The sequence below is a fragment of the Eublepharis macularius genome, chromosome 2 (assembly GCF_028583425.1).
Source record: "Eublepharis macularius isolate TG4126 chromosome 2, MPM_Emac_v1.0, whole genome shotgun sequence".
NCBI classification, from domain to species: domain Eukaryota; kingdom Metazoa; phylum Chordata; class Lepidosauria; order Squamata; family Eublepharidae; genus Eublepharis; species Eublepharis macularius.
In genome coordinates, this window is record NC_072791.1 from 210536036 (window position 1) to 210556286 (window position 20251).

The 20251-nt window shown below is 45.5% G+C and overlaps 1 protein-coding gene across 1 annotated transcript in view; it reads right to left on the reverse strand.

Annotated features, from left to right (window-relative positions):
• The window catches only part of CPS1 (carbamoyl-phosphate synthase 1), a 209524-nt gene that overhangs the window by 88391 nt on the left and 100882 nt on the right, over positions 1-20251 (reverse strand). Inside the window, exons 20-21 of the mRNA XM_054971268.1 lie at positions 12454-12630; positions 3449-3567 (exon numbers count right to left, since the gene is read on the reverse strand). Of these exons, the coding sequence (XP_054827243.1) occupies positions 3449-3567; positions 12454-12630 (296 nt within the window). The remainder of the gene's footprint in view (positions 1-3448; positions 3568-12453; positions 12631-20251) is intronic.

Below are 20251 nucleotides of genomic sequence, written 5' to 3' on the forward strand. Positions count from 1 at the left end.
GCAAGCTAAGCAACGATCCTCAAAGATTTTCAATTACGCACATGATTTTTGTTCCAAAACTTCCTATGGCATTGAATCCAGTGGTAAATTTTTGCTAATGAAAGGGGGGAGAGTTTTTTGGACAATTTCCATCTCCAGACCCATAATTAACTCATTGTGCCATTACTTTGGAGAAGGCTGGCCCAAGGATTTTTGGCTCCCTACAAAAATGCCCCCCTCGAATAAAGGGAGAAGAAGAGTAGGCTCACCACCACAGGCTGCCCACTGGGCCTGTGGCTGTGTTGCGTTATAGGACTGGTTTGCGTTCCCCTCCACTCCTGGCACCCAACCAGTTGCCTGAGTGTGCCTCATGGGCAGGCCAGCCCCGCTTTAAGCTCTCCTCTTCCCAGCAGCATTTTGTGGAGAATTTCGGCTTGCCACAGGAGGTGGGGTGAGAAATGTCTGTTCCACTGACAGAAATCTGAGGGTCTCGCCACACCGCGACCTCTGGCACATGCTCTTTAAGTGTCGAGTTTCGCAATTTTACCTGGGAGCTGTAGTTTTAAAAGAGCTGTTAGATAGGGAACAATTCGCTCTTTTTTTGTAAAACAAAGAGTTGCGGGGGGGGGGGGGTGAAAAAGAAAACAAGCATTTGGCTAGCTTCCTTAAGTCCTTAGTTGCTGAACTACACATTGTCTTCCCCCCCACCTTTATTTTACGATGTGGCAGATTCCCCCCAGAGGGGTTGCTGAACTACAGTCTCTTCCTCCCTGCCCCCCTGGGTGGAATCTGCCAGGGTGGGGGAAGGGGAAGACTGTGTAGTTCAACAACTAAGGAGTTAAGGGAGCCAGCCAAAAGCTTCTTTTCTTTTCCACCCCTCCCTTCCAACTCTTTGTTTTACAGAAAGAGTGAATCCTTCTCTCTCCACAGTGACTCGATCCAGCGGCTCTTTTAAAACTACAGCTCCCAGGTAAAATTGCGAAACCCGACACTTAAAGAGCATGTGCTAGGCGGCACTGTGTGGTGAGACCCTGAGAAGGAGCACTGCAGCAGTCACCCAAACAAAGAGGTGCTTGTGTGTTTTTAATGTGGGGTGTGTGTGTGTGCGCGCGCACAGGAGCGTGTGCTTTTAATATTTTAACTTTATAGTTTTTACTGCAGCTTTTTTGTTCCCTTTTATGTGTTCTAACTGTAATGGCTTTTGGTCCCCAACAATGGCCTTTAGTTGCTTTCTAGAGCCACCACTTATCAGCCAGTGACTCTGCTCAGAAGCTCTACCGCTGATAGCTAATCAAATCCCAGACCTTCGGTCTCTGATTTTCGATCTAGTTTTTGAGGAAGGTGTCCAAAAAGAGTGGATCCTTCTCTCTCCACAGTGACCCGATCCAGCAGCTCTTTTAAAACTATAGCTCCCAGGTAAAATTGCAAAACCCTACACTTACCCTAAATCCCTACAGTCTCCCTGTCTGTTCATCATAATGTATCCAGGAAGCTCTTTCCTCTTAAATCTTGCAAGGCAGCTAGGATTGTCAGTCTCCAGGTGGAAGGTGGAGATCTCCTGGAATTACAACTGATCTCCAGGCCATAGAAATCAGTTCCCCTGGAGAACATGGCTGCTCTGGAGGGTGAACTCTATGGCATTATACCCTGCTGAGTTCCCTCCTCTCGCCAAACTCCACCCTCTCCAGTCTCCACCCACCAAATCTCCAGGAATTTCCCAGCCTGGAGCTGGCAACCCTACTGAGATCACCCACCACCAGCAAATCAGGAAGAAGTAGCAGGAAGGAAGAGAAATGGTGCTTCCCAAGATATCTCCCAGCTTGTGCCTTTCTTGGCTTGCAAGGAAGTCTCTTAATGTGCTTATATGCATGCTTCCATGCAGGGCTTTTTTTCTGGGAAAAGAGGTGGTGGAACTAAGTGGGTTGCCAGCACAGGGGGCAACTCATGGCGGGAGGCGGTGCCCCTGGTACCACATGCTCCCAGGACCACACAATAACATCACGTTGAGGCGGTGCCCCATGGTACCACATGCTCCCAGGACCACACAATAACATCACGTTGGGTCAGCTGGAACAAGGGGGGAGTCTTTTAAAGTTTAAATCACCCTCAGCGAAAATGGTCACATGACTGGTGGCCCTGCCCCCTGATCTCCAGACAGAGGGGAGTTTAGATTGCCCTCCACACCACTGCGCGGAGCAAGCGTGTCCCCTGTCCTGCTGCCCGCATGCTCCCGAGGCTGGCAGCTGCACCCGGCACCCCCTCTTTGGCAGTGCTGGGGGCAGACTACCCCCCTTCCCCCCATCGATCTGGCCCTGTTCATAAGTCACAGAAGTGGGCTGTGTCTCACAAAAGCTCATAATCTGCCTCAAATTTTGTTAGTTTTATAGGCGCTACTGGACTCTCGCTCTTTTCTGCTGCTACAGACAGACTTACATGGCTACCCATCTGATCTGTTCTCATTTGGAAAAACCATCTCTGGCTTGGAGAACTGAAGGCATTTTGTGTAAGAATGCCTTACACCTCTGCCAGTCAGCCTACCTTCTCGACAAGAACTGCTTTGAATGCATAAACAAGGAGGTTGTCAGGTGCCACCGGGCTTAAACTGGAAGCTGTGTGGATTGGGCCCTTTCTTTCTAATCCTACTGCAGCCCCTGTTCAGAGGAAAGAGTTGCAGGAAGTTCCAGAGGAGGCACCCTTTGGCCTCCCTCGGGTTCAAGATATTGCTTCCCCAAGCCGACAATAGATATCAGTGTCTTTGTGATGACCAATCCCTCTCTTCTCAGACCTATTTGCATGCTTTGAACCCAGTACAGTTTGCACTAAAGAAAGGGCAAGAACTGTCATGTCTAACAAGTTTGGAAGCAACGAATCATGAGGGATATACCAGCTGGGTGACTGTCTGGAAACTTGAAAAAGAATGACAGCTTCTCCAAAATATGAGCGAAAGCTGAGATGACGGAAGCGGAAAGAGAACCTGACAGGGAACCTGATGAGAGGGAGTTGATAAAGCAGCAGTCAGGGGCAAATGCCACAAAGGACAGTGAAAGGGACAGAAAAGGAGCTTGGGAGGAGGTGGGGCAGCTGGCGGGAGAAGGTGAGCCTGGAACACACCCACAGCTTGTCTTTAAGGGCGAAGCTACAAGTGACAAATGACACTTGAACGGCAAGTGTATTTCTCCCTGTTCACTTGCCCTTCACTCAATCCACTTGCCGTTCAAGGGTCATTCGTCACTTGTAGCTTGGCCCTAAGACTACATTTCTAAGTACTTGCTAGACCGGGTCAATTTTTACAAAATTGAGCATATTGAAGAGACTGGAAATTGTTCGTTTTATAACATAGTCCACAGTTTTTAAAAGCATGGGTAAAAACGTGTTCGCAAGGTGAGGCAGTCTCTTGGCAACTGGGAGAAGATCAGGAACACTGTAATACGCAGAGCAGTCCTCAAGCAAAGGCGCGTGGGGTTCTTACCCGCTTAGGCTTTTCAGGCTCTTCTCCATCTTCACAATGTCACGCATCTTATAGATGAACCATTTGTCAATGAATGTCAGTTTATGAACATCTTCCACAGGGATGTTGTCGTGCAAGGCCTGCCAAAAAGAGAGGCTGGTTAGTTGCAGGCATCCTTCCCGTACGTGGTGGACCAAGCCCTCGGAAGGGTTGGCAAACTCCAGGTGGGAACAGAGGTGGACCAAGGGGATCAAAAACAAGCTAACAGACAGGATGTTTGTATAAAGGTATTAATATATTTATACAATATATTAATATTAATACTGAATATACTCTTAATTATTAAATATTAATATCAAGTATATTAATATTTATATAAAGTGCAAAGTGTTCAAGTGCTAATGTACAAATTCAATATAAATATTACAAACTAGCAACAAAGCCCGTTGTGGGGGAAAATACAACAGGCTCCACTCCTGATCCCGGCTGGGTGAAGTGGAGGTGGGCATTGGCACCTGCTCTGCGCCTGATCCTAGCTGGGTGAAGGCAGCAGGCAGCCATTGCCACCTGCTCCTCTTCTGATCCTAGCTGAGAGAAGGGGGGCAGGCATTGCCACCTGCTCCACTGCTGATCCTAGCTAGGTGAATGCGGGGGGGGGGGCATTGCCCCCTCCTCCACTCCTGATCCCAGCTGGGTGAAGGTAGGGGATGGGCATTGCCACTTGCTTTGCTCTTCATCCCAGTTGAATGAAGGCAGGGGGTGTGCATTGCAACCTGCTCTGCTCCTGATCGCAGTTGCATGAAGGCAGGGGGCAGGCATTGCCATGTGCTCCGTTTCTGATCTTAGCTGGGTGAAGGTGGGGGTGGGCATTGCCATCTGTTCTGCTCCTCTTGATCCATCTGTTCTGCTCCTCTTGTGTGAAGGCAGGGGCAGGCATTGCTTCCTGCTCCACACCTGATCCTGGCCTGGGCTTCCTGCCATAGCATGTTCTCTGGAAGTCTGGCTTCCTCATCTGGGCTTCCCTCCACAGCAGCATCCTCTGGTGGCACACCAGGGTAGGAAGTGAGTTGTCTTGAATACGTTTAGCCTTTTATATAGTAAGATTCATACAAAATAGCTTATAAAACATCCACAGCCACAAAAAATAGCATGTACAAAAATAGAGAATCGGCCAAAATAGTCCATTCAATTTAGGTGCATTTGATTTAAATGCAATAAATACGAGTCCAAATGCACATATCAAAACCTTCTGTAGTTTCTCTCTTTCTTTACACGTGTGCAGAAGATGGGTACTCAGGAAGAAACACCGGAGCCAACAGGTAAGTATCCACAAACGGATTCTAATCTCTTGATCTATTTTCTTTTGCAGGTGGAACCAAATACCCAATCCACCATACATCGACATAAACACTTGGATTCTCTCATGTGTCAATGTTGGCACACCTCAAATCACAACCAAGATTAGAGGTGTGCCAACAATGACACACAAGAGAATCCAAGTGTTTGTGTCGATGTATGGTGGATTGAGTATTCAACCCCTGAAGAAGTCTTTGCATGAAATAAGCATAATATTAGCCAGCCCCTTGTTGGGTCCTCTGAGTTTTTTCCTCTGTGATTTTGGTTCCACTCCCAAATATTTCCTAACCTGCTATTCAGAATCCTATTTCAAAGGCTAACAATCTAAAAATCTAACTTAATGCAAGTTAGGGAGAGGAACCCATATCAACAGAGACATGTCAAAGGCATCACAGAAAATGTGGGCATCCAGGTGTTCCAAGAGTCAAAGCATCCTTTGTCAGGCATCTGATGAAGGGAGCTTTGACTCTCAAGAGGTCATACCCTAGAAATCTAGTTGTTCTCTAAGGATCAACTGGACTTAAATCTTGCTCTTCTACTGCAGACCAACAACGCTATCCACTTTAAACTATCTTCAGGCGTCCCAATTTAATTGATGTAGAACAGGATTTATCTTGAGCACCTAATGAGCTGAATATATCTAGGAGACACTCCTGCTAATGGCCCTAGTCCTTTATCCCTTTATCCCACATGATTCCAAAAGCATATTTTATCAGAACACAGTCAAAACAAAATATTTCGTTTTGGTTTCGCTGTTGCGTTTCTTCAAAAACACCTCTCTGTTGAAGAAGCTGAAGAAGCTTCCCTGAAAGGAGAATTTTGCATCTATACCATCGCTATCTTTGGTCGTTCAGTCTTGCAGAACCTGATTTGTTTATTAACTCATACAGCTCCTACAACATCCTGCTAGACCATGCAAGTATGTTTTATTGGTTGTTGAACTCAGTGCATGTCTTCTCATGACGATCTGCAGGACTTAAAAGCTTCTTTTCAAATGTAAGGATAGACTGCATTTCCACCAAACGCCTTCTGTACAATAACTAAAAGTTTAGCTATCGAGAGGGCCCAGTCATTAGCAGCCACTTCCATTATGGTATATACTATTTGGCCCTGACCTGGATGGCCCAGGCTAACAATCTAAGATCTCAGAAGGTAAGCGAGGTCAGCCCCAGTTAGCACATGGATGGGAGGACCACTAAGGGTATCAAAGGCTACACAGAAGCACTCAGTGGCAAGCCACGTCTGTTCATCTCTTGCCTTGAAAACCTCTTGAGGGGTCTCCATAAGTTGGCGGCAACTTGATGGCACTTCCCACCACCAAGACCTGATACTGTTGGTCACTCGAGCCAGTGGTACAGCCATACCGCAACGCTTCCTAGCAGAGTAAACATTCTTGATCACAAATGAGGTGGAGCAAGATATCCACTTCCATAAGACAGGAGTACCTGGACCTCAGTGGCTTGAGCCTTGTTCTCTCTTGAGATTGAAGGTGTATGCTTGGGCAGCTCTGCTTTAGACAACAGGCTGGATCTTACAAGATCATCCACAGTGCAAAAAAAAAAAAAGGATTCTATGCACATGGTACTACAGATATAGCTCCCTCCTTGACAGACCATTTTCTACATACAGAGACTTTTGGCATATGGAAAAATATTCCACCAGCCATCGGACCTCGTGTGTGTGTGTTTCTTGCTGTCAAGTCGCTTCCAACTTATGGTGACTCTGTGAATGAAAGACCTCCAAAACGTCCTATCATTAACAGCCCTGACTAGAGGTTGTAGCTTCCTTTATTGAGTCAAGCCATCTCATTTTGGGTCTTCCTCTTTCCCTACTGCCTTCCACTCTTCCTAAGATTATTGTCTTTTCCCGATGAGTCTTGTCTTCTCATGATGATCATTTCTCATGATCATTTCTGGTAACGACCAGAAAAACAGAGCTAGCTCTATCAAGGGATGTCCCTCAGGTGACAGATTTGGGGGATGGTAACCTCCCATCTTGCTTGCCACCAGTCCCCGTGGCCTGCTCATCCCCTGCTTAGAAAAACTGAAAAGAGTCCAGTAGCACCTTTAAGACTAACCAACTTTACTGTAGCATAAGCTTTCGAGAATCACAGTTCTCTTCGTCAGATGCGCATCTTTTCTGATGAAGAGAACCGTGATTCTGACGAAGAGAACGCATCTGACGAAGAGAACTGTGATTCTCGAAAGCTTGTGCAACAGTAAAGTTGGTTAGTCTTAAAGGTGCTACTGGACTCTTTTCAATTTTGCTACTACAGACTAACATGGCTAACTCCTCTGGATCACGGAACTTAGAATTACTCACTGAGATGGTGAATCTATGGCTGCAGAGGGGGGCTCAGGATGTCTGGGCACGTGGCAGAAGCCACACACACACACCATATCTGTCGCTGCAACACCCAGAGAAGGCAATCCTCTCTACCAGTTCACTGACCCATCCCATCGTAAAAATATTGCAGCAGACTTTACATGCATGGGAAGCCTTCCTGGACTTTTGCAACATCGCCTCCTCTTGTGAGAGTTCAGGAACAACATTGGGTGCATGCAGAAAAGGTGGCTGAACTTCTTGTGAGAGTTTGGCAACTAACATCTGTGGCTTATTGCACTGTTTTAAAGGAGGGTATGGAGGGGTGCAAGGGGAGGCAGTTTCTGTAACGTATGGATTCATCATGCCCATGTTTTCCTGTGTCCTTTTTTACTGCAAAGCTGTTGCATGGGACAAAATGGAAGGCAGGATCTGGTCCAGATGTGACTGACTGAAGGAATAAAGTGTATGGACATGCATCAATGACTAAATTAACTTCTTACATGCATAACAGACCAATCCTAGAATCTCAGAAAAAATTGAAAGCTTTCTTTGATTATGCAGCTGAAAACTAAGAAAAATTAAGACTATATAACAGTAAAGTAGACCAATTATTAAATCAATAATTTTAAATGTTGAATATAATTAAGTATGGGGATGGAGGGGAGAAATAATTTGCAGTTTATATTTTTTTGTTATATACTCTGTTATCTATAATTATATATGGGTTTTTATTTACTGTCTATTCCTTTTTTAAATACTTTCTATTTTTATGTCTTGTCTATTACTGCTTTGTCTTTTCAATAAAATATGTATTTTGAAAAAGATATTTTGCTCTGCTCTGCCAAGAGTGCCTCTTTGTTTTATTTTTACATATGTAAGTAACGCAACTATTCTAACAATTAAAAGAAAGCTGTTGCAAGGGGCTGCTTGTTCGATCAGGGAAGCAGAGCCAGGGAAGGGAGAATTCAACCCTTTCTCCTCCCCCCACACCGTTACCCCATTTAGATCACAGACCGATGCCCCCTTTCCTCTAAAATTGCTGTCAACTCCGCAAGGGGTGGAGAAAGAAAGGTACATCATCTGTGCCTGGTCTGTTTTTCCTCCACAGGGCTAACGGCAGCTTTGGAGAGAGGGGATCTGGATTTGAGGAGACAGAGACAGAGGGCAAGGCTTTTTTTCAGCAGGAATGCTTTGGAATGGAGTTCCGGCACCTCTTGAAAATGGTCACATGGCTGGTGGTCCCGCCCCCTGACCAGACTAGGGTTGCCAGCTCCAAGTTGGGAAATTCCTGGAGATCTGGGGGGTGAAACCTGGAGAAACCTGGAGAAAGTGGGGTTTGGGGAGGGAAAGGACCTTGGCATGGCATAATTCCATAGAGTCCACCCCCAAAAGTAGCCATTTTCTCCAGGTGAACTGATCTCTCTGGCCTGGAGACCAGTTGTAATTCTGGGAGATCTCCCGCCACTACCTGGAGGATGGCAACCCTAGACCAGACAGAGGGGAGTTTAGATTGCCCTCCGCACAGCAGCGTGGAAGGCAATCTAAACTACCCTCTGTCTGGAGATCAGGGGGCAGGGCCACTGGCCATGTGACCATTTTCAACTAGGGCAATTTAAACTTTAAAAAACTCGCCCCTTGTTCCAGCTGACCCAAAGTGATGTCATTGTGTGGTCCTGAGTTCCACCACTGAGTTCCACCACCTCTTTTCCCAGAAAAAAAGCCCTGGTAAAGGGTGAGGGTGAAAGATCCCTCCCTCGTTGCCCCTCTCCTGATCACAGGCAGCTCAACACCTGCTTGGAAGTTTTCAGAAAAGATTGGCCTCCTGATTCCAGGAGACATGCTTGCTTCTTCATGCTCAAAGACTCAGGCCTTCCTGTGGCATTCAATTTCTGGAAAATCCCTTACTTTGTCCAGGACACAAACCAAAGCTCAACCATGTAAGCGATGTAAGCGTTTTGTTATCCTCAACATCTCTACTCGCCTTTCCTTTTTCATACAGCTGAGGAAGAGTGTGTGTCACAGGGGCTGCAGCTGTGAATGTCTTTTAAATGCAAACAGTCATTACTTCCATCAGCTCAACTCTCCCCAAATTGACATATCTTGATGGCGAGGAGGGCTAAAGAAGGCATTCTGACAAGACATCCAACATGACTTAGCTAGGCTTTGCACTAATAGGAATAAATTGTTCATTCTTTAAGTGTCAGAACAATGTTTAGAGGCTTCTGACCAGAACAGCTCCAGCTGTCTGATATATATTTTAACAAGCAAGGAAAGCTGGATTTTTCCCCCCTATGACACAGATTTGAATAATTTCATTCTCTAAAAGAATAAATGTCGGTTCTTTTTAGAGTGAAATATCAGGAGTGAGACAACAAAAAAGAACTTGTATAATGGAAGATGGAGGGGGGGGGGAAGAACATCAGCTCCTGTTTTCTGTGACTGCCCCCCCTCCACTTTCTACTGCCTTGTTCCTACTTCTTCATTAGGGGAAATGGTGTGATGCTGTAGTCACATTCAACTGTTACCCAATCCCAATTAAATTAGCCACTTAAACTTGGTTGTATAGAGGGAAAACGCCTTACAGTGTATGCCCATTTTTCTTATATTGTAACATCAGATCAAAATGCGGTGGAATGTATTATTAACAGGGCCAGTTCCAGGTTTGGGGGGTCTCTGGGCAGAGAGAGTTCAGCCCCCCCCCCCCACTACTAGGCTTGCCTTCTTGCCTTCCACCTACCTGCTTTGCGTCTTTCCTTTGCTTACAATCTCTCTCACCACCTGCAGTCACAGCCTTCCACACTCCCTGTATGCCCTTTCCCCTGTTGTGCTGGGTGGGGGCTGCACTGCCATGGCCACCAGAAATGCTGATTTTTTTGTGCACCTCCCATATGCCCTTCTTCAGCAGGGCTAGGCAGCATATGTTGCTGGGAGAGGTGGGGACAAAGCGCTCACAAGCAGGCAGTGGAAGGGTGTGACTGCAGGCATCAGAGGAGACGTATGAGTAGGGAGTTGGCAGCAGTGGTTCCCACCAGAACCTTGGGTCCCATCAGCTGCTCCATCTCACCGTGTGCTGACACTGCTCCCCACCCTATCCCGATCATTATAGTGACTCGAAATAAGCTTTCTCTGAAGGCTCATTTGGCACTGGAACAGTAGCTCTGTCCAATTCAGAATGCTTCTGCATGGGAATATCTCATGTTCTTGAGTTAGTATTAACCCAACAGCAAAGATGTCACTCAACTACCAAAGTATGGGCTGGAATAATTGAGCAATGATGAGCCCTCCTGGAGAAGCCCAGACACAGCTTCTTGCAGAGTCCCTTGCAGATTAAAATAATTGCTGGCTGTGGCTAAGGACGCTGTGAATTTCACTGTGAACATGTCTGATGGTCAAACTTGTCATGTTCAAAGGTAGCAATCAGATGTGAGCAGATCACTTGGTCTGCTCGATTCATCCCAAACAGCCGCAAATGCCTCCAGAGCCAGTTTGCACGGGATTTTCCCAAAATGGTGTACGCGTAAGGATGCTTATTATTCAAACTGACTGGCAGCCATTAGCATCACTGAGGACTACTTACTTAGAGCGGGACCACAAGTGACGCCTGACACAGGTTGGACACTTGCCAGCTTCCCTCAAGTTTTGATGGGAAATGTAGGCAGCTTGGCGGAATGTTGGACAAGTGACAGTTGAAAAGTCCATTGGACAGCAGTCAGAGAGTCAAGCTGCAAGACCAGGATGCCTACATTTCCCATCAAAACTTGAGGGAAGCTGACTAGTGTCCAACCTGTGTCAGGCGTCACTTGTGGTCCCGCTCTTAGCCACCGAAGGGTAGTATTTCATCGAAACAGAGCATTTATCGATGACTGATTTAAATTATTTCTGAATAATCTGAACAGAGTTTCCCAAGAATTTCACACGAGCAAAGGGGCTGCGGATTCAAATTGAAAGGCAGCCATTAGCGTCACTAATGACTTCTTAGATGAACACTGAAGGATGGGGTATTACTGAAGCATAGCATTTATTGATGCCAGAGTTATATGATTTGTGAGTGATCTAATTGTCTATTTAAACAATTGTCTGCTGAGCAGAACAGATCAGAGCAGCTATGCAGGAAGGTGGGGGAAATGGGAGACCTCAATTGGGCTGTGTGAGAACCCACGTGCACGAAAAGCCCATTGCGCCATCCTGCATAAGGAATACAGTGAAACAGCCACAAACATATCAATGAACTACAGAACTGATTATTGAAAAACCATGTCTCTGTTCGTAACAGGTGAACAGGAAATGAGCCGAACTGGCAGGTGTTCAAGCAGCTGGAGTGATGTAAAATTTCTAGAAATTCTGAATCCATGAAAAATACTGTTTTTCCCCCTCAGGTGAGAAATGGAAATTTGGGGGAGAATTGAAATATATTCAATACTTACTTTCCTACGAAACCTCAAGTTATTTTACTACCTTTGACAATCCATAAAATATATTTATTTATAAGTTACAATTGTACTGTTTGGCACATTCTTGGAATGTGGAAGTATAAATTCCGTAGGTTTTTACAAGCAAAGCTGGAGGTATATACAAAACTTCACAGTGAATTTCAAATTGTTGCAGCCTATGCTACCTTAACACATGAATCTTAGTTTTTGCCCTCTGAGAAGTAAGGAAAACATAAATGCTGCGACCGTTTCTTTTCTCCCAAATTTCCGTCGTTTTTCCCCCAGGCCTTCACATTTTTAGGCAACTGGCAGTCGGATAAGATGGAATTCAGGTCCTGACTAGAGGTGGGAACGAACCAGGAAAATGGCGGTTCATGGCCCAGTTTGTGAACCGGTTCGTTTGGTTCATAGTTTGTCACTTCGAAAGCCAGCATGATGATGTCACTTCCGGAAGTGATGTCACTATGCCGGCTGCATGAGCCCAAATGGGCCCCAAATGAAGCACAGGAATGCTCCCTCTGCCAGCGTGATGACGTCACTTCCTGAAGTGATGGTTGGGAGCGCGCGTGCAGCACATGCTCCTGAGGTGCCTGCTGGTGGCAGGCAACCTCCAGGAGCTCTCCCCCACGCCGATCACTGGGCAATCGGCAGTTGACGGAGCAAATCCCACTGACTCACTGAAAAACGAACCAAATGAACCAGCCTAAAAATCATAGTGGTTTATCATGGTTCGTCAAAAATGTGCCCCAACGAACCACCGGTTCGCAAACCGAAAAACAGCCTGGTTTGTGACAAACTTTGGTTTGTGTTTTGGTTCATGCCCATCTCTAGTCCTGATCTTGTCTAGATTAACAGTGGAGGTGAAAATTCATATAACACAGATGCAATCAAACAATGAGCTTCTTACAGTAGTACCTTGGCAATCGCATACACACGTGTGCTGGAAGGTTCAGCCAACTCTTTCTGGAGATCCACATTAGCTGACCAGTCTTTGTTCATTGGCAGCTGGGACGTGAAGCCATCAACAGAGGGGTGGCACATCCTCAAGGCCTTCTGGAAGCTCTCTTCAAAGGTACGCCCGATAGCCATTACCTGTAACAGGGAAATGTCTTTTATCGGCATACATAGGAAACGCCCCTCTCAGTTTCAGGGTTTCTCAAACTCTGTCAAGAAAAGAAACAAGCCACTCAGAGAGGGCTGGTTCCAGTTATTGGGGTCCCTGGACAGTGCTTAGCCCCCCCATATCCCTTACTAGGCTCCCCTTCTTGCTCTCCTATCCCCCTTCCCCCACCTACCTGTGTGTCCTTCCCTTGCCCACTGACAAGCTGTCTCACCACCTGCTGTCACAGCTGCCCATTCTGCTTGCACACAATTTTCCCAATGGTGTTGGGTGTTGGCTGTAGCTAGGAGTGCCACTGCCATGGCCATCAGCAATGGTGATGCTTTCTCTGTCACCCTCTTGCCCTTCTCCAGCAGTGCTAGGCAGCGTATGCAGCTGGGAGGACAGCTGACACACAAACAGGCAACAGAAGGATGTGAGAGAGAGCATTAGAGGAGATGTGCGAGTTAGGAGTCAGCAGCAGCAGGCCCCAACCAGGAGCTATGGGCCACGGAAGCTGCCCTACCTTGTTGTGTGTTTGCACGGGTCCTGCACTCAGTCTACCTCAACAAGTATAATTTAAGGGGAAATGTTTAAGAATATTAGATTTAAGAGAAAACAGCGGGCAAATTCATTGGGGAAAGGCTCACATTTGTTCTTAATGTGAAGAAGAAATCATGGCTAAGGAGACAGTAGCATGCTTGAAGTGCCCCATGGGAAAGACCCCTGGAATATATATCCTTTGAAGAAACAGCTTCACAAATAAATAACCGTCAAGCCCCGACCTGGATGACCCAGGCTAACTTGAGCTCATCAGATCTCAAAAGCTAAGCAGGGTTTATCTTGATTAGTATTTGGATGGGAAGTCCAAGAAAGTCCAAGGCTGCTATGCCCTGACCTGGATAGCCCAGGTGAGCCTGATCTCATCAGGTCTCAGAAGCTAAGCAGGGTTGGCCTTGGTTAATAATTGGATGGGAGACCTCCAAGGAATACCAGGGTTGCAGAGGCAATGGCAAACCACCTCTGTTAGTCTCTTGCCATGAAAACCACACCAGGGGTCACCATAAGTCAACTCTGACTTGAGGACACTCTCCACCAAGCAGGTTGACCTTGGTTAGTACTTGGATGGGAGACCACCAAGGAAGCCCAAGTTTGCTATGCAGAGGCAGGCAATGACAAACCACTTCTGAATGTCTCTTGCTTACAAAGTTGACATGTTGACTGTGACTTGATGGCATTTTCCACCACCAGTGTCTGTACTGTGGCAGATAGCACTGAGCCTGAGTGTCAAATGGTGGCAGGCCAGGCTATTTTGCTCAGCATCCTGGGTCAGTTTTCCACCAGAAGCATGGGCAGCACTGCTGGGGAAGGCACTGTGGGAGTGTAAGTGGTCACACTTGCCCTCACGATATTAAGAAGACTTATGAATATGGCAATATCAGAAGCGCCTCTCTTCATGTGTTTAAAACACAGACAAGCTGCCTGGCCAGGCAGGAGATGGAAAAGGACTGGAATGTGAGTGGTGAAGTAAGACTAACTCAGCCCCATCTTGGACATGTGCAATGGAGAACAATGGAGGTCTCCAGAAGTACTTGAATGAATCTGTTCATACCTCTTTCCAATTCTATCCTTACCCACTTTTCTATTATAGTTTCACCCATCCAGTCATCAATCAAATAATCTTTTTACACCTATACTTCCTCTCAGGAAGGCCTCGTCAAACCTTCCTAGTTTATTGTCCCACCTTGGAGACAGTTCACCAGCCTTATTGTCTCTCCCCAGAGACAGTTTCCCAATCCTTTATCCCACCCTGGGAAGAACCATTAAGGCATTGATTTCGGGCAGAGACTCTCAGTCTTGCCTCAGGGCATGTTTCACAGTATACCTGATTGTTCTGCCGTGTACTCATTGTGTGTGTGCTGTCTGAGAGTGTGTGAACATGCCATCTGAGGTGTGTGGACCTTCCACACACCCTCAGACGGTATGACTGAGCCCTCCTCCCTCTTCTTGCCATGAAGTGCTGGTCACTGAAGCTGCTCTCCCTCGGACATCTTCTACTTTCTGGACCTGGTAACTATAAGCCCAGCTCTGCAACTCTCTCCAACTTTCCTCCCTGTTTTTTTCTAGTGAGCTCTGTGACTGTGCTGTGTGTTTTGTGTGCAATTGATCTGTAGTATTTTAAATAAAAAACCCTTTTTGATTGAACACCTGCCTGCTTATTGAAAGGGTTCTCTAGAAGAAGGTGTATACAAAGGCGCAAAAGATCCCACTTACCCCTCTCTTGCAAGATTCTCTTTTTTGCTAATTCCCCCTACTCACAAGGAGACCTGCTTTTTGGGTAACAGGAGAAGCCACTGGCATGACAGGTCTGTCATCATGTCCTGGACCCAGTTACCAGCCCAATCCATGGAAAGGGCCTGAGGCACCAGCTGTGGTGCTGAGTTGAGCTTGCTCCCACCAAGTCTGGTCAAGTACAATCCCCACCACCTTTTATTTTCTTCAAATCTATATGTCAATGTTGAGGCCTTTTTTGGCATTTGGGCACTATCCTTCAGTTATACATAAATAAGGAAACAATGTGATTACCAGAGTACCTCTGTGCATATATATGTCTCTGCCCACCACCATTGAAACGTAGCCAACCCTTGTGTAGGGGAAGGGCTTCCCTCTCTGCCTTCATACTCTCTCATTAGCATTAGTCACAGAAGGTCAGGTGAGACAGTGAGATTATCAGGGCACCTGGAGAAGGGCAATGTCATGTCTGTGTACAGCCATGTCATGGTTGTATGGTTGTTATATTGCTTGTACCACAATATGCTGAAGCTATACTGCATTATTACTAACTTGATGTGTAACTCTCTCTGATCATCTGTAACCATATTGCAGACGTTACTTCCTTACGGCCCAGAAAGGGCCTCTCCTATTATCTTAGATAAATATGTGAGTCTCGGCTAGCCAAGACCTTGATGTGTCTAGATTCCAGTTTTCTCTCCTGTTCCCAGATGCTGGGAAGTAGGCATTGTGTACCTAATACAAAGTCATAACTGAATAGGTTCTCACAGAATTCTTGTAGGCTTGCGCGCCAAAACCTGTCATTTGGAGCGTGGGAAAAATCAACTATAACATAGATTGCTTGATTTGAATTGTCACTTCTGTCAAGCTCCGTGATGGAGAACAGACCTGAACTGCATAGATCTTAGTAAAGCTGATTCTGCTGGAACTAACGTGTGTTCACTGTGGATGGGCTTGAGGGGTTTACCTGCCAGGGACTGACAGGCCAGCATGCTCTTTCCCCAGATGTCTGCCCTGCGGATGATGGCCATTTTATTCTATCTTATCTATGGCCAGTTTGCTCTCCTCCCAGCAGCCCCTCAGATGCTGAGATGAGAGGGCAGAGCCAGTGAAGAGGTTTTGGTAAGGATGGGCCCTTTTCTCCTATTCACAGCATTTCGCCCTTAACGCAGGGAGGCTTACAGCTTACCTATCCTCCCTGCAGTGGCAGCTGTTTCGAACCACCCGCCAACCACAAGCAATGGCCTTGCCCACTTCCTTGGAATTTTGGGTGGGTGCCATATTGAGGGACAGTGCTCAGAGGAACCACAGGTGGCATCTCAAAGAGCCACAAGTGGCACCTGAACCACTTGAGTATCACTGCTATTATATGTTACTTTCTATTATAGCAGCAAATAAAGTGAAAACAAGGCACCTAAAGCATATTAATAGACCTCTAAAATAATCCTTTAAAATGTCATTTATATTTTACCTTGAAAGCTACAAAAAGAAGGTGCCCAGAATGTATTGTTGTTCAAAAAGGTATTTTATACATTGGGAGTCATAACAAAGAGATGGAAAAGCAGCCTATAAATCCGCTAAATAAATGTATAAAGTCCGCTAAATAAATGTATAAAGCCACTGGTCTTTTTTAATCTGGATTCATGTTTGTCTACACGGCTCGTAAAACCCATCCATTAAGAAAATGACGATGATTACGGTAGTCAAATCCTCTAGCATTCAGCTTCATCAATGAATTATAGAGTTCTCTGGAAGGAGGGAGAGAAGGCAAACCACAAAGGATGCTAAACTAGGCCTCAGATGTCAAAATGATTCAGCCACTGAGATTCTTGAAAAACATTCGGTAAAACGAAGCAGGACAATCAAGCAAATATATAATTAATTATTGCACTTTGGATAGTTGATGGCTAATTAGCGGCATAATCTGCCCATTTTGTGTCACTACATTCCTCTTGAAACCCAGAGACGAAGATGTCAGTGTTGTTCCAGACAGTCTTAAATTAAGATTTTAAATGCCAGGCTCTTTTCTTGTGCTTCCAATTTGGAGAGGAAGACCTGTTTTGAATGATCCTATTAATTCTGAAGGGAAAGTTGTTTAAGGAAACATAACTTGATGTATTATAAACAGCAGCATCTGTCAGTTTTGATTTTTCAGATTTGTTATTTATATTGAGAATCTTCTCTGTCCATGTGTCTTAAAGCAATAAGCAAGATTTTAAAATGAGAGAAAAGTAGAAAGAAACTTTATCCAACTTTACTACATTTCAGATTCCCTTCTGTTGGTACATACCTACCCCCCACTCCCAATCTTATGTGGCACAGCCAAGACAAAGGTTTACCATTTAAGTGATTGCTATGACTTAAGTAGGGTTGCAACTCTAGTTGGGAAATTCTTGCAGATTTACAGTGAAATCCTAAGAAGATTTTGGAATGGGAAGGGACCCCTGTAGGGTATAATGCCATGGACTCCACCCTCTAAAGCTGCCATTTCCTCCAGGGGAACTGATCTCTGTAGTCCGGAGATCAATTGTAATTCTGGGAGATCTCCAGGTCCCACATGGAGGTTGGCAACCCTAGAATTAAGTCAAAGATCTCCAAGCAACTTGTTCTATTGTGCCAACGCTATGTAACGTTGAGACCTGTGAAGGGCTGAAACGTTTTTCTGATCTTCCTGGTTCCATCTTTACTTTGTCATGATAAAATCAAGTGGCAATGCAATTTTTCTGGAACCGAAAAAGGAAATGTTTTGACCAATTCCGACCTGGGGCCAAAGTCAGTTTAATTATTTGTCTAAAGGCTCCCGTGCCCGCAATTAACATGCATGCATTTTGAAACTAAAGTTTTTTGTTGCGCTGTGGTTGTGATGGCAAGATTAGCAACAGTCTTTGAAGGAAGGGCCCTTGGACCTGCTTTCTCTCTGCTTGAGTCACAGCATAAAGGGGAATTCCAAGGGCCTTTTTATAGTAACAACAACAACAACATTCAATTTATAAACTGCCCTTCAGGACAACTTAGCACCCACTCAGAGTGGTTTACAAAGTATGTTATTATCCCCACAACAATCACCCTGTGAGGTGGGTGGGGCTGAGAGAGCTCTGAGAGAGCTGTGACTGACCCAAGGTCACCCAGCTGGCTTCAAGTGGAGGAGTGGGGAATCAAACTTGATTCTCCAGATTAGAGTCCCGCTGCTCTTAACCACTACACCACACTGGCTCTACTATAGCTCCAAACCTTTAATCCCAGGGAAGCTTTCAAGTGCTTTCTTATACTCAGAAGGCACGTGCGCAGCTTTATATTTGGAAGAAAAAACCATTCTGAATATCACCCATTCGTTGATTTTGTGATTTATACTTTATCAATACAATAACCTTCTAAACAGGTTATTATTACAAGCTGTTTCATGAAAAAGTTATAAAGATCATTATGTTGCTGTTAACATCGCTGTGCCCTGAAGTTTCCTTTGAGAAAAAGCAGTATATAAATATTTTAAGGAAATGAATGAAGTCAGCCATTGTCATATTGCACCTTTCCAATGGCTGGCAGAGATTCAGCAACAGAAAGCCCTTCAATACATGATTAACCTGCGGAATTCTCTGCCACAGGACGTAGCAATGGCCAGTTGCTTAAGATGCCTTTATAAGGAGGTGAAACACATTCCTGGAGGGCGGCTATTATCCAGGACAGCTCAATGCTTCTAAATTCCAGTTGCTGGGAGAACAAATGTGGGTTGGGGTGAGGCTGCCAACTTCCAGATGGGACCTGGTGATCTCCCCAACACTACAACTCATCTCCATCCTGCAGAAATCAGTTCCCCTGGAGAAAACGGAGGCTTTGGAGAATTGGACTCTATGCCATTATACCCCTAATGAGGTCCCTCCCCTCCCCAAACACTGCTCTTCCCCTGTTCCACCCCCAAATCTCCCGGAATTTCCCAACCCAGACTTGGCAACCCCAGTTGGCAACCTGCCCTATGTATGGGCTTCCTGCCAACATCTGTCCAGCCACTGGTAAAAACAGAATCATGAATAGTCAGAGACCTTTGGACTGATCTAGCAGTGTTCTGATATGCTTTTACAGCTACTGGCTCCAGTTGACACCAGCGTTGCTTTCTCTGAGAATCGGCACAGATTTCAGCATCGAGGAACTCTGGGCCCCCTCGGTGTTTTCTCAAGAACAAAATGAGCCCCAGGGCACCCTTGCCACTGCCTGAGCTCAGCTCCAAAACATACAAAGAAATAATAAGGGGGGAGGGAAAGAGATGATAATAAGGCTGCCTTAGAGAACACAGGCAGAGCACTTGTTCCACAATCAATTCTTGGACAGACCTGAGATTATAGAGAAGGTCTTTCTATGCAGGAACTTTCAGGTTGGCTTGAGTCCCAGAATCTTTTTCTTATTTTATTTTTTGGCCTCAGGGGTTCCAGGCTAGAATACCCAAAGTGCCAGTCACATTCTGCGCTCTCAGACCAGCGACTATGCTTTGTGGTTTCCTTGGGCCAAGCTACACATGACGAATGACACTTGAACGGCAAGTGGATTGAGTGGAGGGCAAGTGAACAGGGAGAAATACACTTGCTGTTCAAGTGTCATTCGTCATGTGTAGCTTGGCCCCTTGTCCCTCTCCTAGTGAATTTCCTGGGTTCCTACCTGCTAGTATTCGCTGCCAAACTAACAAGGGTATTTCTGCACATATCGCTTATCTAAAATTGGCTTATAGTGCAAGTATAGAACTTCAAATGGATGGAATCTATATTCTATTTCTGTTCTGCAGTAACAACACAGAAATAGCACTGGAGAGACCCCAAGGCACTTTGGCAGGTATATATACCATAGTTAAATTGGTTTAATAGTAATCTCTGCTATCGGCGCAGGGTGGGGGGAACCATGGGGACTGTAGTTTGAAGAGGGGTGGCTACACATTGCTAAAAGAATTCTTAGCATTGATTCCAAACTACAGTACCCATAACTTTGGAAGGAGAAGTAATGGTAGTTAAGAGATATAAAACTAATAGAAATGTAGATGTGTCCTTGGTGATTTGTTCGTAAAAGGTCTTCACTGGGCCTTTGGTGTAGAGACTGAGGTATAAATCGGGATTTTTGTCTCATAGTCATCAGATGGCCTTAGGCAAAAAAACACTTTCTCCAGCCTCCACTGACATCTTCTGAGATAGGAAAATAACAATAGCGACCTGCATTCCAGCTTTATTGTCAGGGATGTTAAAGTTAATGTGTGTGAAGTGCTGTGAATATCCTATTCGAATGCTAAGTATTATTACATAAATTCTGTATAAATGTGAAGAGTTACTATTAGGGAGCCAGTTT